Source organism: Sturnus vulgaris, chromosome 21 (assembly GCF_052056855.1).
Source record: "Sturnus vulgaris isolate bStuVul1 chromosome 21, bStuVul1.hap1, whole genome shotgun sequence".
Lineage (NCBI taxonomy): Eukaryota > Metazoa > Chordata > Aves > Passeriformes > Sturnidae > Sturnus > Sturnus vulgaris.
Window position 1 is genome coordinate 4,165,104 of NC_142263.1, and position 23,624 is coordinate 4,188,727.

The 23,624-nt window shown below is 47.3% G+C and overlaps 1 protein-coding gene across 3 annotated transcripts; it reads left to right on the forward strand.

Moving 5' to 3' along the window:
• Window positions 1–628: 628 nt before the first annotated feature.
• On the forward strand, window positions 629–23,510 carry NUFIP2 (nuclear FMR1 interacting protein 2). Of its 3 annotated transcripts, none has more exons than XM_088176852.1 (5): window positions 629–884; window positions 3,751–5,460; window positions 12,907–12,939; window positions 13,516–13,570; window positions 13,872–23,510. In XM_088176852.1, exons 1-4 carry the CDS (start codon window positions 701–703, stop codon window positions 13,566–13,568), a joined length of 1,980 nt encoding a protein of 659 aa, XP_088032978.1. In that variant the 5' UTR covers window positions 629–700; the 3' UTR covers window positions 13,569–13,570; window positions 13,872–23,510. The 3 variants fall into 3 exon arrangements, with proteins under 3 accessions (XP_088032978.1, XP_088032979.1, XP_014731892.2); XM_088176853.1 differs by having other exon boundaries at window positions 14,178–23,510; XM_014876406.2 differs by having other exon boundaries at window positions 630–884; window positions 13,516–23,510.
• The last annotated feature ends 114 nt before the right edge of the window (window positions 23,511–23,624 follow it).

Sequence of the window (23,624 nt, forward strand, 5' to 3'; positions counted from 1 at the left end):
GGCGGCTGCGGGTGGAGCCCTGGAGCCGGGTGAGCTCCGGCTGCCGCGGGAGCGCTGCAGCTCGGCCCGGCAGCGATTCGGGGCGCTGCTGCTGCTCCGCGCTTTCCGTGGCTGCTGCTGGGAGCGCGGCCGCTCACGGTGTTCACGTTCCTGCCCAAATCCCCTCCGCGTGGCCCTGCCTGGGGCTGTTCCAACCCTCTCCGCCTGCCCCGGGGCGCGGTTCACCCCCTTCATGACGGTAAAACGCGGCTTTGCAGCATCCCGGGCCGCCCTCCTCCCGGTGACCCTGCGGTGAAACCCCCCCGGGGCCGCACGCCGCTCCCCGCCGGTCATGGAAACCCCAAAGGCGAAGGCCGGGGACGGAGACGGCTCCACCGTGGACGCTCATTCTGTCTGTGCCGCGCTCGCACGGGGAGGGGAGGAAACGCGCCAGCCCTGAAATGGCCCCGTCGCCGGCAGCCTCACCTGCCGCTGGCCCGGGGAGGGGGCGGCCGGGCGGGTCCGCGCTGGCCGGGCCGGCTCTCCCCCGGCCGCGGTGCGGCGGGGCGGGGCGGAGGGCGGGCGCGGCGGCGCCGCTCGCTGATTGCAGGGCGGGCGCTGCCAGTCCGCCGCCTCCCCCGCGCCAGCCGCGTCCCCGCGCCGGAGCCGCACGGCCCAGCAGCGAGCGCCCAGCCCGGCCCGGCCCCGCCAGCCGCCCCCCATGGAGGAGCAGCCCCACCACCACCACCATCACCACCACTATTACTACTACGGACACCACCACCACCACCCGCAGAGCGCCTACCTGCCGCCGCCCGACGGCCGAGCCCAGCCCAAGCCGCCGCTCCGCCACGAGCACAAGCACGGCGGCCCGCAGCACACGGAGGCGCCGAAGCGGAGACCAGGTTGGAGTGGGCAGCGGGACGGGGCCCGTGACCTTCGCGGGGCGGCGGTGGGGCCCCCCTCTCTTCCTCCTCCTCCTCCTCCGCCGCCGCCTCCCCCGGCCCGGCTCGAAGCTTCTCCGCCGCGCTGGGGCCGCTTCCTGTCCGCCATGTTGGGGCTGCGGGAGCCGCGGGCCCGCCGGCACCGCCGCCCGCCGGCACGTGGGGCCGGGCCGCGTTGCCCCCGCCGGCCGGGCCCCGGGGGCACGGGGGGGCGCGGGGGGCGGCCGAGCGATTGATGAGCGCCAGGATCAATGAGTCAGAGCCGGCGGAGAGGCCCGGCCCGGCCCCGCCGGCGGCCGCGGGAGGCGGCGCGGCCCGGCCCGGCCCAGGGCGCTTCGGCCGCCTCCTCTCCGCCGGGGCCGGGGCTGCGGCCCCCAGGCTGTGCCGAGCCGCCGCTGGCCGGGCGGCAGCGCCGCAGAGGCGGTGGCCGGTGAGCGGCGCGGGGGGAGCCGATCCCGGGCAGGGCCGGAGCCCTCGCCGCGCTCCTGGGGGGCTCCCCGGCTTCAGCAATGCCTCTGGGGGGGGCTTGTGCGGGTCAAAGCGAGTGCGTGGCCACCAGCCGGCCAGAGTGCTGCCTACATTTTTTTTTATTTTTTTTTTTCTTCCCTTGAATTTTCCTTTTACATAACGAGGTGGGAGGGGGCCTGGCAGCAGCGGAGCGGGGTCGACAGTGGCCCATGTGCAGCCTGGGCAGGCAGGGAGGGACCTGATCGGGCACACGCTAAAATAAGTTACCGAGCAAAAATAAGTTGAGAAGTCATTTCACTGTTTGTAGCGTGCCCAGGGTTTTAATATGTGCCTAGGCTGGCACCCCTCCCTTCCCAGCTCTCAAACGTTTCATGAGCTTGCCAGATCTTCTTCACCTGTTCTTCTTACCATCCTGACTTTTTTCCTCTCCCCTAAATTTTGGTTGCTGCACCTCCATGTCCAGGCCAAGGCCAGCTGTGCCAAATGTTGATTTGGAGAAAACTCAGGCAGCTGAGCTGTGAATGCTTGAGAATTGGAACTAGAAACTGCTGACACACTGACTTACTGAAATGGATTTTGTTCTTCATTTTATTCTTTCACTCCTCATCTGCAGTGGTCTTATGACCACTCTTATTGTTTTGTTTCATTAACAAGTGGTGTCAGAAGTCTTGAGTCACACAAGGTCAGCTGTAACACTCTGCTCTTGAGAGGGCTTCCTCTTCAGGCTGTTCTGAAATACTTAATTTTAGAGGATCACACCGTTCTAATTCTCTCTGTGGTGAAATATTTATGGTTAATTTTCTTAACAACATATTTGAAAGTTATAGTAGAAGTTGTGGTGGTTACAGATACTTGCATGTAGTAAAATCCTTTTTGATCCCCCTCGGCAAACTCAGTTGTGGAATTTCTGTAAAGATTCCTACAAGGATTCTTGTGTTCCCGACTTGCACAGAACTTGAGCTGTTACATCTGCCAGACATCTGAGGCTCCAGGATGTGAGGGTAACAATGATTTTTAGTTACAGCACTTAATTTCAACAACATCGGCAACAACAAAAACATTCTTCTTTGAAGCTGGAGTTCTGCCCGCTCCAGTTGTTGAGGGACTCCCTCTCTGTGCTGACTCCGTGCCACCGTGGCTGCAGATGGAGCCTTAGGTGGGTCAGTGGTTGTGGGGGATGTGAGGCTTTCCAGCCTGGGGAAGGAGGACGGATGAGTCAGAGGAGCAGCGGGTGCAGGAGGAGGGATCCCTCTGCTCCGTCTGCAGCTGGAGTGGATTTGTTGAGCAGGGCACAGTGTGCTCTCCCTGTCTCCCACTGGGGCTCTAGGGCTTCCCTTGGGGCTTTAGCCAGGGTCCTCGAAAGCAGCAGGCTTGTGGCCAGAGATATTTAAAAAGGGAGAAGTGAAGAAGTTGAGGTGGTTCAGTGTGGACTGTCCTGGGCTTCCAGCTCTGCTTGAATTGCATTCCCAGAACCATAAGGCCTGGAAGTGAGCTTCATAAGGAAAAAGAAAAACTGACTCTACAGCAGAATCTCATGCTTTAATGAATTGGAACCCTTAGCAAACACTTTATTTCTTGGACCTCAGGCTCATACCAGCTCTGAAATACTGTTTTTTCAGAGACCCATTGCTGGTGGCAGCAGAAGGGCGCTTGCAGGGATGCAGTTTTTTCTCAGTTTTATCACATTTTGAGGGCTAAGGGGCATGTGTAGAGAGGTGCTGGTCACTCTCTTGAAATGCAGTGAGGAGATGTGATCACATTTTCTTCCCTCCATCTTCCAACTGGACTTGCACATATCCTTTTGGAATTTTTTTTTTCCCACCTCTTTGCTGAGATGGCATTTAGGAGGAGGGTGGGAAGCAGGGCTGCTGGTGTTGCAGGCCTAGGAGCTGATGGAGATGGTACTGATGTTCACATGGTGTATCCTGAACCTCCACTGATCTTGTCACAAAGGCAGTGGATCCCGCTGTCTTGAAGCATCCTGGGAATTAATTTTTTCCTCTCTGTGACCTGGAAATAGGAGCTGATGAAATAGCTCTCTGGCTTGCCAGTGATCTTCAGTACAGTATATTTTCCTGGCATAGTATCTGTATTTTCTTTTGCTTTGTTATGTTATCTGTGTGTCACTCAGTTATGCGAGAGTCAGTCACGGCTGGTCCTTCCTGCTTAACCCTTCTTGCTGTGTATTCCAGCAAATAAATTTATGCAGCTTTACCTCAGAGACTAGATATTTTCCTATTTTAAAATGTCTGCATGAGGAAACTGGATATGTTTGGGGCTGACTACAGCTTTCTGCAATGACAAGTCTAACATTTCGCATTCTAATTCTTGCCTTTTACTGTTTTTGGCTTCCCTCTAGGCTACGGAGAGCTAAATGGTAACGCAGGAGAACGAGAAGTGTCACTAAAGGGCCTGTGCTCTGATGAAGCCACCGCCCCAGGATCCAGGGTACCCAATGGCAGCCAGCAGCTCGTAGATTCTAATGTCACCCCAAAGCAGACTGTGAAGGGCGGTGCTTTGGGGAAGGCTGGAATCAAACCCAAGAACTTCATTCAGAAAAATAGCATGGACAAAAAGAATGAGAAGTCCTACGAAAACAAACACAGAGAAAACCAGTCCTCAGACAAGCCAGAGGGAGTGTCTATTCCAAACGGTGTGGTAACCAATAATTCCAGCTACATCACAAATGGCTACGTAGGCAAAGGGGCCGACAACGATGGTAGTGGCTCCGAGAGTGGATATACTACACCTAAAAAACGGAAAGGCAGGCGCAACAGTGCCAAGGGTTGTGAGAACTTGAATCTAGTACAGGACAAAATAATGCAGCAGGAGGTCAGCGCACCAACCTTGAAACAGGAACTTGACAGTTTCAAGCCTGATTATAGTGAACAAAAGGGGAACCGAATTGAAAATACTAAGCCTGTTTGGAAATACGAGGCTGGGGCTGGTGGAGCAGGCCGGGGAAAGCCTGGGCTCGGGGATGTACCGAGGAAAAACTCTGATGCCAAACCTGGGATTAGTGGCAAGAAGTTTGATGACCGGCCCAAAGGGAAGCACGCATCATCGGCTACATCTAAAGAGGACTCATGGACCTTATTTAAACCGCCCCCGGTTTTTCCAGTGGACAATAGCAGTGCTAAAATTGTTCCCAAAATTAGTTATGCAAGTAAAGTTAAAGAAAACCTCAACAAAGCAGCTCAAACCCCATCCACATCGTCCTCGTCATCTTCATCATCTGCTGGGGAAACTCAGGCCCAAACATCAAGTCGACTGTCCCAGGTCCCCATGTCTGCTATGAAATCTGTCACTTCTGCCAGCTTCTCAAATGGGCCGATCCTGGCAGGGACTGATGGAAGTGTGTATTCCCCAGGGGCCCAGCCACTGCTTTCCACTGCTGCTAGTACTGTACCATCGACCTCCTCCGAGTCAGTACCCCAGGACATGAGTACAACTTCGACAACCCCCGAACAAAAGAAATCTGGCCTTTTTATCTACCCTTCAAATATGCAAACTGTGCTCCTGGGGACAGCGCAAGTCGATTTCCCTTCGCAGACGAATCAGCAGAACCTGGGGGATATCTTCCAGAATCAGTGGGGCTTGTCTTTCATAAACGAGCCCAGTGCTGGACCTGAAACCATTGTGGGGAAATCTGCGGATAATCAGTTAATGGAAGTGACATTTCAAGGGGAATATCCTGCCACTTTGGTTTCACAGTGTGCTGAAATCATTCCCTCAGGAACTGAACAACCTGTGTTTCCTAAGGCTTATGAGCTGGATAAACGGACTAGCCCTCAAATTCTTAGTGCTATTCTTAAGCCTGGGACTGCTGTTGAGGGTGGTGTCTTAGCTTTGGAGTCACATCACACAGGTGACCTACAAAAGGCAGACACCGGTAGCCAAGGTGCTTTAGTGTTTCTTTCAAAAGACTATGAAGTAGAGAATCCTCTGGCCTCTCCTACGAACAATTTGCTAGCCTCCGCCAAAGAACAGAGGTACCAGAGAGGCCTAGAAAGGAAAGATAGCTGGGGTTCTTTTGACCTGAGGGCTGCTATTCTATATCACACTAAAGGTAATGGCTTAATTTGCTGCCTAAGGGCGTTCTCTTTTTTTTAATTTTTATTTTATTTTTATAAATGCAATATTCTAACATGGTATGTTCCTTCCAGCAATTCTAATTGTTTTTAAAAGTGCCCTTTGTTTTGCTTGTATATCCTCGTATCCATAAGGCAATAACGCTCTGGGGAAGTTACTCAAAGAGTTGATTAATTAATGTTAAGAGGTATTTGTTTCCCTGTTCCTGTGGACAAGCATGGGTGATGTTGATAGGGATGATACTTAGCAGGTCGTCACAAGCCACTCGGCATTGGAAGGAGTTAAATGTGTAGGTTCAGCTGCTCTGTTCCAGCTGTACCAGGTGATATTCTGTCGCTGTGAAGGCTTCATAGTCTATACTCACACCTCTGCCACCAAAGTGTTGTAGCTTCTCCCCTGGGCAGATCAGACCATGAAATCATGGCTTTGAAGGAAGAAAAAATTATTCCTACAGCTGTAGGTGTGATTTATTTTTTTAAGTGTGCCCCACACACACTTTTTCCCTGCCTTTCAGTATTATGGCAACAGCAAGACCAATTTTTTCTTATCAGCTCTTCTGTAAGCTGCAGATTGAATTCTCTCCTTGTCTTTGTAGGCCACATCTTTCAGATGATTTTATTGCTTTCATGGAGTCCTTTGTAGTCCAGCTCCCTTTTTTCCTGTTTTTTTGAGATTGAAATGACTCAAACGCGATACAGACACTTCAAAATGGGAACGAAGAGAGGGAAGCCTGTGGGATGGATTGCTTTCTGCTTCAGCCCCAGAAGCTCTGAGGACTTGGGGCAGTTCTTGGCTTTTGGTGCTGGCTCAGTGTTAGCAGGAGCCTGGTTGTGTGTTCCCTTTTGTCACAGCGTTATTTTCTCACTCTTGACCAACACTGGGGCAGTTCCTTTTTTTGACACTCTTCCCTCTCCCTGCACCCTTCTACCCTGAAGGGAACAAGGCCATCATGCTTTTTTTGTTTAGTATTCCACATGCATACAGGGATAAGGTCTTGCTCCCTTCTGCAGAGGGTGTGTACTTGGCTTCTAGTATTTTGGCATATTTGCTGTTTTCACCCTCTGCAAAGTTCTTGAATTACCACTTCACAAACTCTGTATATCATAAACTCGAATGCCTTCCTGTAGTAATAACAAGCCCAGTCATTTAAAAATAATAACTCCAAATATTTTTTTCCAGGTCATCTCCCTCTCAAGACGTTAACATTTCAAGCTCTAGTATTCTTGATAACAGTGTTCATCAGTTGATTTTATCTGGGTCCTCTCTCCTCTGCTCAGTTTATTCCAGCATTTAAACAGGCTTTCTAGTCTCATTTTTTGTGTCTGCTTGCAGCTTAAATCCCAGCTTCTCATCAGAAAGCATAACAAGGAAGAAAATCCTCAGTGATCTTTTTCTTAATTTTGCAAATATTCCCTAGACTTCTGTTTGCCTCTCTGTTTTTGTCAGTCTGAATTTGTGGAAAAGCTATTGTGCTGCCAGTAAGACTCATCAGCTCTCCCATTCTCACTTGCTGTGAAAGGCAGGCCTCAGTGAAACAATAGGAACAACAGGAAAATAAAGAACACTCCCATCCCATGTCCTCTCAAGGAGGTGTTAACTTCAAAGCCTGGTTGCAGTTGAGCTCTTCTAAACACAGGAGTTAATTACATTTGTTGGCAAGAATGGCCACTTAAAGTGCCCGTTAAAATACTGTTCTCTGCTTTTCTTCTGCATGTGAATGGTCTTGCTTTGAGCATCCAGAGCAAACACCCTCATGATGGCCTGGGGATACCCGATCCTTCCCCAGCACTCATCTCTGCTAATTTCTTTTTTCACACTATGTATGTGCCATTTTCAAGGTGTTACTTAGGGGTAAAAGATGATGGATGTTTCTAATCAGCATTGTCATGAATGCAGTGATGGGGTGCTCCAAACTGCTTGGGCTTGTCTTTCTCCTGCTTGGTGTTCCAAAGCTATTGCTGCTTTACAAAGCAAAGGATCAGTCCAGGTGTTAGTACTTCTGCAGTGATGGTAGATGTTGCATTTCAGTCTTGGGGTGAGTTGGGTTAAGGAATATTTGAAGGAATGATGCCTCCGGTCCTCTCTTCATGGCGTGGTCCCGCAGCCAGAGCTCATCATGTGCTGTGAAATACCTCAAAACCGGAGCTTTTCTGGAATGCCTCAAAACCAGGGTGTGTTTGCAGGACAGCAGTGCGGGAGTTAATTCCCACACTATTCTCTCCGTTTATCTTGGGCTGTTTTCCTGAGGTCCAGCTCCAAGCCAGCCAGTTCCTCTGCAATAGGAAAAGAACGATTTCACTCAGTTCCTTTTCACAAGTTGCCTTTTCCTTCTTGCTCGGGAGAGTGTGTGGGTTTGCCTGGGTTGGTTTTAGGGCATTCCAGGCACTCGGGTCCTCAGACTGTTTGGTTTTGGTTTTGAGAGTCGGGTGAACTTCTCCCTCTCAGATTGATCTGTTTGCTTTTGAGCAAAGTCTCAGTAGTTTGATCTTTGCATCTGCCCTGCCCTTGGGGTTATGAACACAAAGAGAAACGATCACAGGACAAGGACAGGGATGAGTGTGGAGCCCTGTGGGGTCCTGGTATATTCCCTACCCTGAGCTCCATGTGCAGTGTTTTAGTGCAAGGATGAAGCTCTGGGGTTTGCAGAGAAGAATGAGCTGAGGTGTGAGTGGTTGCAGTGCTTTGAATGTCATCAATGTGCTCTCTTTTTTGCACTGTTTGTGCCTATAACTGTGAACAGGTTGTGTGGATCCTCGTCCTGGACTGTAAATTTCTCTGGGAAAGCCTCCAGCTTACTCAGTAGCTTTGTTCCAGCAAACCAGGCTTTCCTGTGCGTGGTTTGCCCAGCAACTGCACAGGACATTATAAACTGTAATTGCTTTACAGCTTCCCTGTGGAAAGAGGGAGAGAGGAGGTGGCACCCAGAGAGAACTGGCTCTGCTACAGTGCTCCTGTAACTCAGCCCAGGATCCCTGAGTGCTGGGGTGTGAGGCTGGGTGACTGCAGAGTGCAGAGAGGTCCTGCTGGAGATTCCTGTGTTCCTTTGCCTGTACCCTGACTGCTTTTTCTCCAGAAGTCAGAGCACTGGGAACATTTAGGCAAGGATGATGATGCACTCTCTTGTTCTTCTTGGAAGCTTTTCCTGTTGGTTTCCTTGTACCCCTGCTTCATGCTTTGCTTCTTTCTTTTTTTTCCCCCCCACAGGGGTGGGCTTCACATGGGAAATTGGAAGGCCCAGGAAGGAGTCATGCTCTCATTTCGAGTTATTGTCCCCTATCTAGGTTAAAAGTTGAACTTCTGCCTTGATGTGGCATTGCTGAAATCCTTATCTTTTTGAGGTGAAACTGATTCTTGCAGATATTTTGGTCCCTCAGATAAGGAGGCTGAGTGTACGTCAGCTTTACTTGCATCGAAACCAGCACATCTCCTTACTGCTTTAGTCCTCCTTTTAAAAGACAGCTGGATGAAGCACTTCATATCAGAATAATTGTCAATGCTTTGGAGAATTTTGTCATGTTCAGGCACTTGCAGTCCAGGCTGTCACTAACACTGAGCTCTAGATGGCAAGCTTTGTGGTGGGAAGCTCAATAATTTGCTTGTCCTGAGGTAAAAAGCAAATAATTGAGGCATCCAGCTCAGCTGCATAGCAGCAAAGACCACATGGGTGGATGAGAGTGAGCTGCAGGGTTTCCCTTGTTCTTGTCCCTGAATTTCTGCCGGTGCTGCTGCTTTGTTCCTTGTCAGCATCTCGGTTGCAGCAGCATCTCTGCTCGCGTGAAGAAGCAGGAGAGCAGCAGGGAAAATAGAGCAAGGCAGCGTGGGCCAGCCAGGAGTGGCGTTCGTCAGAATGGTGAACTGGGTCAGAAGAAATAGCAGAGCTGTGAATTCAGCAATTTTCATCCTTTACATCAGGAGAGGGGGGAAAAAAGCCTTGGTTTCCCATCCCCCCCGTGGTGGGAAGGGGTTAGAACTCGCTCTGTTGGTTATGGCCTTGTGGGGCAAAAGCTGATTTAATTCTCCTTCCAGTCCCTGCTCTTTCCAGTTGTCAGGATTAGTACAGTGTATTGCTGTTCAACCATGAGTCTCCACAGCATGGAATACTTATTCTTTGCTTTGTTTCCAGGGCAATCCCCATACTTAATCATTGTCCTGCAGATACAAACAGGAAAAATCGGACAAGAACGGTCCCTTCTTGTTATTTTTTTAAGTGTTGTATTTTAGGGACAATTTTGGGATTTATAAGGACAGTGAAATAGTAGCATGGCATTGTGCAGACACTTCTGTTAGCAGGGACTGCCTCTTTAGCAAGGAAAATGTGTGTAAAAGTGCCTGTCTTAGCAAGTTATTAGAGAAACACTTCTTTCCCCTCCAAGGTTATGTACCAGTCCTGCTGTAAAGTTTATTGACCTATGAGGAATCCCAGCACAATTCGCTAGAATGTGCCTTAGTCTGTTCCTGACATCAAAGCTTTTCTCCAGTGACCCTTTGTTTCAGTGATAGTCCCCAGAAAAAGTGGTTTAGGTGGATGTGGCTGAGACTGTCTGCCCCAGGCAGTTCCTCAAAAAACCATGAGCCTGAGGGCTGTGGAAAGGCCAGCTAATTGTAAAAAAAATCCTGGAAAACGAGAGGTTGGAAGGGACACAGGAGGTGACCTAGTTCTGCCCCTGGCTTGAAGCAGGGCTGGCTTTGATGCTGGGTTGTGCTGGGTTTGTTGATGGCTTTTCTCCAGCTGAGTTGGAGTCCACTTGAGAAGAAAGTTTGCTGTTTCCCCAGCCGCATGTCTGGTTTTGGGAGTGGTGGCTCCTGTTGGGAAGGTCTTTGGAAAGCAGCAGTTTTGGGGCAGTATCTGAGAGACTGGACTCGGGTTCATGGCAAGGATGCCCCTTTTCTCATGCAGGGTGAGCAGCTGTAGGAGTCCTTTGCTTAAACCTGCTCTGGAAGTTTAGCCAGGGAAAAGAGGCTCAAGAAAAGAGCTCTTTGAGCCCAAAGAAGGAGAGCTGAAAGCAGGCTTGGGGCCTCTTGCATGCCCAGTTCTTGGGGGCTGTCTTTCCTTCTGCTTGGCTGGAGCCAGGCATTGGGCAGCAGTGGCTCTGCTGAGCTGCCTGTCCACCAGGTCAGTCACCAAGTCACCCTGTGACAGTGGCCATGGCATTTGTCACAGCACTTTTTGTCAGTCATAGGTGATCACAGCCTGGTACTGGCAGGAAAACTTAGCTGTATTACCAAGTAAAGCAGAGTAAATCATACAATTCCATTTTAAGATTGAAGAAATCCGTTTTTTCCCTAGTTTTGTGTTACAGTTAGCCTGTTTTCTTTTCCCTTGTGAAGTTGTTTCACTTTGTCAGTGTGCTTAACCTGTGCTGTCCCCTGTCCCTGTGCTGCCAGGTGGAGGGGAGGACCTTGCTCTGCTGATGGCAGGTGATATTTAGTAAGAGCTGTTATTGCATTGTTTGCTGATGGTCTTTGGTTCTGTAGCTTGGTCAGGCTGAGCATCTGCCAGCCAGTGTGTCCAGGTGTCTGGGATTTCCAGGACACTTTACACCACCCTCCCTTTCTGAAGGAGGAGAAGGGAAATGGAAGTCTGAAAATGTCGTAGGTTTGTTAGATTTTTTTGAAACAGAGTTTTGTCAACTTAGTAGGTTTTTGGTTCGTTCTTAACAGTATCTTTGTTTGTATATCTATTTGTCTTATTTTCAGATACTCTTAATACAAAGAGTTCACATTCTTGTGCTGTCCAGAGAGCTGTTAAGGCCAAATGAAGAGCACAAGACAATGTGGTCTGTGCATGGAGATAGAGTGGTGGGTGGTGCTTCAGTTCTGCCTTGTATTTCATGCTCAAAGGTTGCTCTAATGTGCAGGAGCCAACAACTGGAGTGTAGTTTTCTGTCCCGTGCCTTTGGGGAAAGCTATTAAAATGGGAGATGTTCTTTAGCTGTTAGGAAATGATGCATCAAACTGCGCTGAATGGAAAACTCACTCCACGGGAGGTAATTTTAGTAGCTGGTTCATTTTACTTCAGGGGAATCTGCATCTGGCAGATGAGAGAGGCAGTCCCTCGCCAGCCTGCTTCTGTCCCTGGGGTGTTAGAGGCTAACTACTATTCCCAAAGCACTTAGGGCTCCCCAATAGAAGTGCAAAGTGTTGCTGTTACTATCCTGACGCAAAAATAACAGACCTCGTAAAATTTTGTCAGAGCCTTCCTTGACAAAAGGTTTAATTGTGCAGGGAGGGCTGGCAATATTTATTTGCATGCAATTTCCTGCCCCAGGGAGCTGGAGATTGTAGTGGACAAAGGACAGATGAAGGGTTGGAGTAGGGAGGCGATTGATGGAGGTGACACTTGGCACACATTGTGCTGAGGCCGTAGGTTTTGTAGGGCTTTTTCTTCTTCCTTTCCCATGCTGGTTAGTTTACTTACTGCCTTGTTTTGTGCTTTACTGCACATCCCATGTACCCTGGTAATCTCTTGCCATTCCTTTTTCCTATCCCCTACCAAGGTCTTGTCACCCTTTCTGGCAGAAAAGCAACTTGAAAGTGGTTCTTGCAGGTTATGTTCCGACTAATACTAATTTTCTGTAATTTTGTCTATTGAACTTGGGCACAGGGTACAGTCAGTGTCTTAAAAAATATTCCAGCTCATGACATTCCAACTTGATGGCAGCTCAAAGTAGTTATTTTGAATGGTTCTCTAAAGATACGTTTTAGTTTGGGGGATATTTTAAAGGAAAGAGCCTTCTGTTTCTCAGTGTTAATGAAAAGAACATTTAACTTTGCTGTTATTTCTTAGGTAAACAAAAGCATGTGCATGTCCAGGGAGAAATGGGGTTTGTCTTTAGCCTACAAATGTGTTGTAGAGGTAAACGGGGGGAAGAACTGCAAGCCAGGTGTGTGGAGCATCACACCTTGCTCCTGGACAATGTTGGCAGCAGCTCTGCAGAGATGTTCACACAGCAGCCCCAGCCCTTGCCTGGTGCCTCAGCACACGCATGCTGTGAACCATGTGCAGCTCGCTGTGTCCAGCAGTTCTCATTTCACACTCACTAAGCATCAACTTGTAAAAATCATCTCTCCAGGCTCTTTGTTGAGGCTGTAATGCACAAAGCAGTGTTGGAATCAGAGTAGTAAAGCCTGAAGTTAGATTGTGATATGTAGGACTGGTGAATGGTGATGACATTTCTGATGCTCAGCTTGGCTCTTTGACCCTTAAGACCATGTTACAGCCATCCCTTTGCCTTTTATTGCTGGATTATTTCATGTCAAATTTGTGTAGTCCTGTGGGCTGTGCTGCTGGGTGGGAGGGGGTTGGCTCTGTTTGAAAGCCTCAGCACAACTGCCACACTTGGAAAATTAAAGTGTGTTTGGAATGGTCTCTAATGGCAGCATCAATCTGCATAGTAACAGTGGTCTCCTTTTGCCTCCACAGAAATGGAAGCGGTTTGGAATTTGCAGAAGCAAGGTAAGGATGTTGGGAAGAACAAATGAACTGAATTGCTGTGTCTATTGGGAGGGGGATGAATGAGAGTGGATTGTCTCTGTGTCTGGAGATGACTGGGTTCAGTTCTTCAGCGCCTGCGGTTTGTAGTCTGGATTTATCTGTGTTTCAGATCGTTGAAAGGCAGGACAATAAGCTTTGCTATAATGGTGAGCTGCTTGGAGACAAGCAGACTCTCTAAAAGAGCAACAAACCCAATGTCAAATTAGATTTAATGACTCTTCCTTATGTGTATACAAAATCACTTTCTATTTCTGGTGTTGGGTGTCACATTCAATAATAAGTTTTAAATTCTGGTGTATCCCCACAAGTCACCTGAGAAGAGGTTTTGTTTGGGAAGAGCCGTATGTGGAGACCTGTTTGCTGCTGTGGGGAGCAGGTTTGCCCTGGGGGAGCCAGGCTGGCTTTGGGGTGGCTTGGCAGGAGGGGGGGTGGCATCCAAAGGAAAAGTCTGTTAACAGCCAAGCATCTTGTGTTTATTTTCAGCCACAGGGCCTGAAAGTAGCTTGTCCAAGACTTAGAATTCTGCTTTCTTTCCAGATCCCAAAAGGATAATCACTTATGATGAAGCCATGGATCGCCCGGATCAATGAAGGTAGCAAGACAAGACTGCCTGTTCTAACCTTTCTGCAGCATTTGTGCTGTTCGTGGGGGACAAAAAGGCTTTTATGCTCCTTCTAAATCTTCAGTGCAGCAGAGGAACCATAACTAGAATCACAGGATAATATATTCAAATATATATATAGTTATTTAAAAATGGCAACTGAAAGTAATTAGACTTCTTAAGGAATCTGAAAATTTATTTCAACGAGACTACACACGTGATTATTTAATCTCCGGTACTGAATAGATTTTTTTTTTTTTTCATTTTTGTTTTGTTTCGTTTTTGTTTAAAGAGTGAATGCAAGTGATTAAGGAATACAGACTCAATTACAAGCCCGGTTTCAAAGTTCCTGCTGTCGTCTACATGGGCAACAGCAACCCACTGGAGAGGCATTTCCACTTGACAAGGTTTCTGTTTCTTGTTCTGTGACTGTAGTGACACACTAATCACAGGGAAATCAGGATGATTCATCATCCTTCATCTCCCCTTTCCCTTCCACCTCCCCTGTTTGGTTTCTTTTTTTTTTTTTCTGATTTGTTTTCCATTGAATGCTGGAGAAACACCTTGAAGTTTGCAGAGTTTCTTTTTTTTTTTCCAGAGAATTATAATCCGCATGTTTTGCCAGGAGTAAAGCAGCAATCCTATGCTGGTGATATTGTCTTAAAAGGATCATTCTGCTGAGGGAAAGATGGTAATACTGCAGTTCTAGGATGCATGGTGAAGTCACACAATTGACCTGGCTCCTGTTACACGTTGGACTATTGCAACTGAAGAGTTATTTCATTTTAAAAGACAACATGGAAAAATAAGCAATCTGTTTAGGCATTTAATATGGAAAAAAAAACAACAAAAAAAACCCCGCTGTTCCCACAGATTAATGCTATTGTATTACTGGGAGCAAGAAAAAAAAAAAAAAGACAAAAAAAAGTATCTTCTGCTTTAAACTGTAGGTGCTTCATATTTGCTCTGTCTGTCTTCTAACACTAAATGTGCTGGATTTTTTTCCCATTTTCATTGGAAAACTGAAAAGGAATTGAGTTCTGCTAACTTTCACCCTTCTTGAATTATTTTTTCTCTTAAAAAAATTATCAAAATAACAAAAAAATGAAAAAATTAAAAAAAAAAAAAAAAAGAAAAAAATGGGAATTTGAATCCTTTTCGATTTGTCCATAGATCGCCAATGGCTGGGCTTCCTGCCCCTTGGAGATGCTCTTTTATATTTTAATGCAGTCTGTGTATTTCCGGCTCTGCTTCTAATTATCTCTTAATAAAAATATATTTTATTACAAAAAAAAAAAGGAGGACTTAGGAATGAAAATAATAATTTAAAAAAATAATAAAAAAAAAAATCCCAGGGAAAGGAAAGCTTCCTAGCAGTGGTAGGGAAGGCTGAGCAGAGTGCAGGCTCCAGCTGTGTAACCCCTCTGTCCCATTGCAGCTTGTGTAATGTGTCCAAATCATCTGAGGGTCGGGTAGTTTTTCTGGGTTGTTTTTTTTTAAAGGTGGGAAGTTCACAGGGTCCAGTGCAAGAGTGAGGAATTAATAAAGCAGAAATGGGTTTGTTGACCAGCCCCAGCTTCCCATGTACCCAGACCTCGTTGTGGGTGTCTCTGGCCTAATCCTGGCTCCTGGGTGTCTCCAAATCAGCAGCAGTTGGTGTCTCCTAAAATGAAACTGGGCATTATGAGGAATAGATAAACCCAAAACTTTGGAATACCCTTTGTGCTTAGATCTGTTCATCGGGTCCCTGTCTGGTCACCAGAGGGTTCCACATCCTCAGCCCATTTCTCTCCAATATCTCATTAACAGCCTGGGTTCAGGACTCAGAGATGCTAAATTTGCTGACACACTAAACTGGGAGGAACTGTTGAGTCCCTGGAGGGCAGAGAGCTCTCAGCAAATGAGAGATGGGCAATCACCACCTGTGTGAAGTTGAACAAGGGCAAGTGTCAGATTCTGCATCTGGGATGGGCAGCCCTGGACAGACTGGGAATGAGAGGCTGGAGAGCAGCACCATGGAAAGGGAGCTGGGGGTCCTGTTGGATCTGAGTCAGCAGTGCCCTGGCAACCAGGGGGGTCAGCCCTGTCCCAGTGGGCAGCAGGCCCAGCATGACCTGTCCTGCTCTGCTCTGCACTGGTGCAGCCTCACCTCAAGTTCTTGGGGTAGTTCTCTGCACCACAATGTAAAAAAGACCCCTATTAGAGAGCATCCCAAGGAGCCCAAGAGGATGGGGATGGGAAGTCTTATGAGGTCACTTGGTTTGTTCAGCTGGAGAAGAGGAGAGACCTCATTGTGGTCTTCAACATCCTCGCACGGGGCAGCAGAGGGGCAGGTACCAATCCCTTCACTCTCATGACCAGTGACAGGGAATAGCCTGAAGCTGAATCAGGGGTTGGATAGCAGGGAAAGGTTCTTCACCCAGAGGGTGGTTGAGCACTGAAACAGGGAAGTGGCCACAGCACCAAACTTGTCTGAGTTCAAGAAGAGTTTGGCTTTCAGGCACAGGGTGGGATTCTTGGGATGTCCTGCACAGGGCCAGCAGTTGGACTCGATCCTGATGGGTCTCTTCCAACTCAGAATATTCTATGATTCTGTCGCTTTCTTTTTTTTTCTTTCTTTCTTTCTTTCTTTCTTTCTTTCTTTCTTTCTTTTTTTTTTTTTTTTTTTAATTAGGAGTATGTAGCATGTGTTTTTTTTAAATTACTTTTATACTTTTAATAAGATTGTTCCTGAATGAGACGCTTGAGTTCATGGTGGGACAATGAAACTGAAATTCTGTACCTTGTGTAAGACGCTCGCTTTCTGCCACGCTTAAACATTTGACTATGGATTGCCTACTCCATTTGATGTATCCAAAAGCTATATAGTATAATCCTGAGTGTGATACTATATAGTCATCATGTATTGTATCAGTCCAGGTTCAGAAATGTGTGGTTGGCCAGTCGCAAATAGTTTTGTTTCACCTATAAACTGTACCACCTCTACAGGTGTGTGTAACTTTGAGATGTATAACATGTTTACAGATGTGCCCGACATCTAGTCCTCTGACGTTCCTATTTTTAATTCTGTTGAGTCTCCCAACTGCTTGCCAAAAGTTGGAATCGCCTCCAGCTCTGCTGCTGAAGAGCTGGGGCGTTCCTGAGCTTTAAAGTGTTGAACAAACTGGATGGTGGGGCTGGGAAAATGAAGATGGAAGAAATGTTCTTTTTCCTTTATTATTATTATTATTGTTATTTTCAGAAAATTGAAGGCTAATAGCGAAATTTCCAGTTTGTTTTACTGGCTTTAAGGCTCTGCTGTGTATTTATTTGCCTTGTGTAGTCACTTGTCGCCTTAAGGGCTGGGTTCCATTAAAAAAAAAAAAAAAAAAAAAAAAAAAAAGACAAAAACACCCTGTTTTGCTTCCCTGGGGTCTGTGCTGTCCTGTACCCCTGCCCCAGGTCCATGCTTGGGGCGATGCAGGAGTTGAGCAGCACTAACCCTGCACCTCTAGAAAGGTCTGAGTCTTGCTGAATATTTGAGGACTCTCATCTTGGCCTAGTCCAGTCTGTCACCTAAATAGCAAAAGAAATGCTGAGAGAAACACGGTTCCAGCGATGGCTTGGGCTGGATTTCCCCCGATGCTCATCTCTGTGGCTTTGCCTCGCCAGCAGGACCCATCCAGAAACACCCTCGGCAGCACCTTCTCTGCTGTATTTCTGACCATCCTCTGTTCAGATGTCTGTCTGTCTGTCTGTCTCCATGAGCTCCACGGCGTGTGCTCAGCGCTAAGCAGTTAGGAATTCCTCTCTCTGAGCTCCTGTAGCTCCGGCTCCCTGGTATTTCTGGGATAGACTATTGCCTAGAGCCAGGCAGGACCATGGAAGGAACTTCCTCGTGCTGTCGTGTAACTCACCCCGTCGCTGTCTGCAGTCCTCCCCAAGTCCTCACACAATTCTTAACTGAGCACTTATTAAAAATATCTTAAGATTTAGTCTGTTTTCTGATTATTTTTGTGTAAACTTATAAAAAAAAAAAAAAAGAAAAAAAAAACCAAACTGAAATTGAGCTGTGACTAATTTAGCACATTGAAATAACGATAAGGTGTTACTGATAAGTCTCACGTTTTGTTTTGTTGTTTTGTTTGACTCAGAGTATTAGTACTGTAGCATAAACCAAATAGAGCCCAGGAAGGGGAGCAGCAGCCCCCTGTCCTGGGTCTGCACCCGAGGGTGTCTGTGGGGGTGAGGAGCCGGCGGGGTGTGTGCGAGCATCTGGCTTGTGAGCAGGGCGAGCATGTATTTCTTTGTGCCATTGTTTTCATTACACCGAGTAAAGAAAGTTTTAAAACAGAACCCCCTAAGTACGTGTAGTATCGGAAAGCGGCACTAAGGGTGAGATCATGACCTATTTTTTTATTAGCTATGAAGATATTAATTCAGGTTAAGGCTTCTCTCTTGTTTCTGTTCCTGTTGTGAGTCCCTTTTCTCTGGTTCCCTTTCCAAGCTGTTTATTGAAGTGAGGATTCCTGCACAGGCAGGGGCTGTCTCCTTTCTCCTCTGGTCATTCCCCATCTCTCCTCCTCTGCCAGCAGGTTCTTTTGGTGTCTCTTTTACAGGGTCTTGTGTAATAGAGACTGGAGCATGTAGTGCCAGCCAGGTCCAGCTTGGGATCTGCTTTTTGGTGGATCAGGGAGTGTTCTGTGTGCTCCAAGAAGTGATGTCACAGCTCCTCCATCACAGTGGTTTGGGGCCTTCAGTCTCTGCTCTCTCCCACTTCACCCATTTGGTGGATTGGCAAAGCAATGGCTTTCAAGCTTTGCTTGGAGTTTGGTTTTGGTTTAAACCCACCTCGATCCCTCTGTAAAACCTGGTGGAAATCTCCTGTCTCTTTGACCAGTGAGTAGCTCCAGGGCGTGGATTCTGTCACTAACCCACTTCAAACCTTTCTGAGCTAGTAAATCCCACTTCTTGCCTTTCATAGCTGCTGTGAACTTCTTTGAAATGTGGAAAGAAACCCAATTCTCACTAGGTTGTGAGTCCGGTGGCTGGGAGCAGGTGATGGGTGAACCAGCCAGCTAAAAAGGAAAGGAAAATTGCTTCCTGCTAGGAAAAAAAGAGAGCTGGAAGTTGTGCTCCCAGTTGTGTGTGTAATTAGTGCTTTCACCTTCAAGAGAGCGTTATGGCAGCACCATAGTGTCCTTTCCCAAGTGGCCAGTGGGTGACCTCAGGGACATCTGGGAGCGATGGCATTCAGAGCCAGAACTGCCGGTGCTTCTCCTGTGTGTCCAGGTTTTGATCTTGATTCATTTAATTGCTATGGTGCCCCAAGCTTTCAGGAGTCTTACCCCCTCATCCCTAGAAGTCTTTTCTGTCCGTCCATCCTTCGTGGTTTGTTTTTCTTACAGAGGCTGTTTACAAGGGAGCTGGTTGAGCTCGGGAGGGGAGAGAACAAGGATTCACCCACTTTAAAGCTCCTGCACGTTTTCACACTGGTGTGCAAGGCAGGAGAAGGGCTGGTGTGGTGGAGTAGCCAAGAAAGCAGAGTAGTTCTGGCTTTGGCCACCACCAGAACATTTTTCCACGTGGGGAAACCCTAGTGCACACAGCTGGGAACCAAGGCTGGTGGGAAGGAGATCTCCATGTGCTGCCTTCCAGGGATTAGAGAGCTTTAGAGGTTTGCCCAGCACATGTTACACCCCAGGGTCAGGCTGGCTCCTCTGTCCTGCCCAACATGCTCTAAAGCAACAGGAGAGTGGAGCTGTGGATGTCTGGGGAGGTAAAAAAACCCTGTGGTGGCCTCATGTCCTGGGCATGAGCCCCTCCCTGTGCTGGGACTGGAGCAAGAATCCTGCCTCACCAAGGGATGCTGAGCTGGATTTATCTTGACTGTTAATCAGAAAGTTTCATATAACGTGTCCAGAGCTCTGAAGCCATTTTGTAAGATAGCAGTGTCCCTTTTCTACAGCCTTATTAATGAGTAGATCTTTAAAAAGAAGAAAACAAACAAAAAAAAAAGAATTGTTCCTTTCTTTCTGTGGTATGAAACTTGTGTACTGCGAACTTCTGAACATTTAGAAAAATACAACTTACAGTTTTCTTAAAAAAAACCAAACAAAACCAACAAAAAAAAAATCCCCAGCCTGTCTGCTTTCCATACGGTCTTTCCTCAGGTGCTAAATAAGGGTTCCAAAAATGGATACTGCTTTAGGAGTTTCTGCTTTATTCTTAAAATACATATTTTTTTGCTTAGGTGTTGTAAAGATATTTTAACAAGAATGTTTTTTTTTTATGTAAATAAGATTGTGTCTTTAATTTTTGTTTTAGCTCCTTTTTGTCCATATTGAATAGTCTTAATTTTCATTTTTAAGAAGGACCCTCTTATGCCCTTCCCTGAAGACATTTCATTAAGTGTTGCTGCATTTAAGAATGAATCTACAACTGTTCATTGTCTTGGATTAATGCTGATGCTGCTGCTATAAGTAACCCTGAAAATCAAGAATGTGTGATGCACTTTTGTTTTTCGTTTTTGTTATTTTGTTTTTTTAACATGACCATGTAGTTCCTCTGCAGATAGTTGAACCCTCCTGTAACGCAGCCACTAACTGGGGGAACGTAGGAACTGGAGGAGCCAGGGTGTAGGACAGGGTGGACCTGATTTTGGTGCTGACCTTTGGGAATTTCTATGCAAATGCAAGCAAAGGAGAACTCTTTAACTTGAGAGAACACTGTGCTTTTTCTTTTTTTCTTTTTTTTTTTTTTGTCTTTTTCTCTCCTTCCTTTTCTCAAGCTGCTATTGGAAGGGTAGTGCAAATCCCTGAGGTTTTCACCTTCTCCTTCCCCCATGGCTGGTGGTGCAGGAAAGGTGCCTGAGTAACTTGTAAGGTAGAAAAACTTCAGTCAGCTCTTGTCTTGTCTCCAATTTTGGTATATTTGTTTTCTATTTGAATTTATCAATAGAAGGAAATTGTTCATCTCTACAAAAAGATCTCTTGAATGCTTTATCTCAATGTGAAGTTAACCAGCAGTATTAAGGATTGCATGGCCTCCATCCTGCTCTTATCCCAGTGCTGGGGACCCCCTGGCTCCTTCTCCACCTGGGGAGCTCTCGGTGCTTGGGCTCGGATGTTTTCCAAGAAAAAAAGTGAGGTGAAGCCATCCATCCAGCCAGCCAAAAACTGCCAGCAGAAGGCTGAGGGAGCAGTGGAGGGAGGTCTCACTGCATCAAGGCTCTGCCTTGAGGCACGGGCAGGTCCAGGAGCTTTTCTCTTAATGGGTCACGCCTGGACCATGGTGAGGGATGTGTACCCTGGAGGAGCAGTTTGCTGGAGGGGAAAAAGGGATTTTACTTGACTATTTATAGAAGATCCTTTAGGAATTTAAAGTACCTCTCTGCAAAGTGGGGGAAGAGTAAGGAAGGTCTAAGGTCGTGTAGGAAAAACACTTGGGGATTACAACTGCTTGGAAAATAGTCTACAAATACATAGGCCAGAGCTCTCTGCCTGTTTAGTTGTTTTTTTCAGCATCAATTTATTTCTTTTTCAGCCAGCATTTGCTCTTTTACACACTGAGGTGTGTGTGTCCATCTGACTCAATGTGCCTTGCATGTGTGCTTAGTCTTTCTGGAGAGAGGTGGTGGGGTGTGAGCTGGGATGTGGCTGGGAGGGGCCACTCCCCATCCACACTCCAGGGTTCCTGAGTGTCCCAGTGACCCTTCAGCTCAAAATGAGACCTGGACTCCAGCCAGCGTGTAGTGGCTGTGTTAGTTTGGGGATGATGTTCTGTGCAGTGGCACCTGTGACTTCAGAGGGGAGTGGGAGGGAGGGAAAGAAAAGCTGCTTTGCTCTTCTGCGGGCAAAAAATCAGCATTGCCATGGTTTGCCTGCAGAGCCAAAAGCCAAGGTCTGGAACCGGCTTTGCTGGAGTTCAGGCTCTCTGTGGCACCATGATCCCGTTATCCAGGGGATTTATTCCCTGCCAGATTGTGATTCTTGTTTCTGTGGGGTTTGCAAGATTTTTTATAAAGGAGAAGTCAACACACCTTGCTTGAAGTTAAGGAAATCCAAACGCTTGTGTTTGCAGTCAGTGACTCAGAACTCCAAGCTGTGCAGTTCTGGGTCCTCCATCTCCCACCCCAGCGTGTGATGATTCTGTCCGAGTCTTTCTGTACTTCTGCCACAGTAAATGTGAAAGCTTGCTTGCATTATTTTTTAGAAATGCATTTTGCACACTCGGGTTTCGCTGAAGCTCCGTGAAAAGGTTAGTTTGAAGCAGATGAATAAAGCTATGCACATGTTTTGAAAGTTTAATTTGTGTCTCATTACCAGAAGTGACTTATCTGCCCTCTTTTGCATTCCTTTGCTGTCATTGCCTCCATTCTCTTCACCATCTCAGAGGGTATGATGTAAGGTGACAGTTCTTTGCTGACAGCTGTAGCAGAAAACTGGCGCTTCTTGATTTTTTTAGTAGCCTTTCTCTCTCCTTTGCTTTCTCTGTATCTCTCTGTATAGCTATATAAATATATATATTATTTTTTTATTTTAAAGAGCCTACTTTAGTAATTGAATCGGAGGGAGTGGGGTGTGCTGGCTTGTGTTTCAGATACACTTTGTGCTGTTGAATGAACCAGTGCCCTTTTTGTCTCCGGGGAGAGCGTGGTGGTGGCACCCACCCGTGTCCCCCATGGGACAAAAGCAGCTTTGGGGAGGGGATGGAGACCAGTCCACTGCGCTGCAGGCCGGTGGCGTGGGCAAACTCGAGGCTTCTAATGACAAAATGAACCAAGGGGAATCCTACTGCTGTGTATTCCCACTGTGAGGCAGGAGGGACAGGGTTCCTCACTATCCCGCTGCAGGGCTGGAGTGGAGACTGGGTTCCCTCCAGCCTCGGGGGTGAGAGCTTTATTTTGGTTTTGTTTTCATGCGTTAGGTGCATTGGGTTGCAGGTACCACCTTTGGAAACGTGTTGCTTTAGCCCAGAGCCTGTGTGAGAGAGTTGGGATTTTGAGACAGGAGAAGGACCCTGACAGCTTTCTCCTCCTGTTCCCTTCGCCATGGCAGAAATTTGTACTAACTTGACAGCTTTTTTTCATACAGAACAGGGCTGCTTTTCTATCTACCATCACACGTGTACTTACACACCTTCAGCGGCTTCCCAGTCTCTGAAGGTCCTCAACTTGTTTACTGGGGGACTGATGCCCCTCTCTCCCCCTTCCCTGAATATTTCAGTGTTAAGGGCGGTGCAAAACACAACTGCGCGCTTCGACTGCGAGCTGGGGCTGGAGAGATCCCTGTAGGCAGAGCCGGGCGGGGTCCGTCTCCTCTCCTGCCCCCCTTCCCCGTCGATAAGTTCTCATTTCCTTCCTGGTTTGTATTCAAATCGCTGCGAGGGGTTGTGCTCTGCCTGCTCAGGAGCTGAATTACCTCTGACCTGCGGAGAGGGGCAGCCCCTCTTTGGTGTCGATGTTGTAGTGTGCGACCACACGGATCAGTAAAGGTAGTCTTTGTTTCCTTCTCCCCTCCCCGGTAATTTCTGATTAGGTTAATGCACTCTGTGTGCCCAGCTGGAAAAGCGTAGGCGTTTTCCCAGTGGTGAGAGGGTGGCTAGAGGAGTTTAGTGTAAAACCTGCTGTAGCTGTGTCTGGCGCAGCCCCTTGCGCTGGTGTGGTTGATGTCACGGACTGTAAGGATAGCTAATGTCCATGAGCTGTAATGGCATGATGTATCTTTACCAATGATGTCATACTTCACACTAAATGTTTAAAAAAAAAAACAAAAAAAAAACCAACAAAAAAAACCCCCTTACCTGAAATTTTGTTTATTCTGCACCAACAGGTCTTCAAATTTATCCAAATTTTATTATTTTATCAGGAAAAAAAAAGAAATTTGTGTAGATCGAATACGTTAAGACAGACAATAAGTGATGTAAATTGTTGAATAAAAATTTTAAAGTTTGTGCGTGTCAGTGTGACTTTCTTTTTTGTGTTTTCAGGAAACATCCTGGGTTTAGATCTTGGAGGCCTTGCAGTGCTGGCCATAGAGCCCATGAGCTGTGTGTACACAGGTTG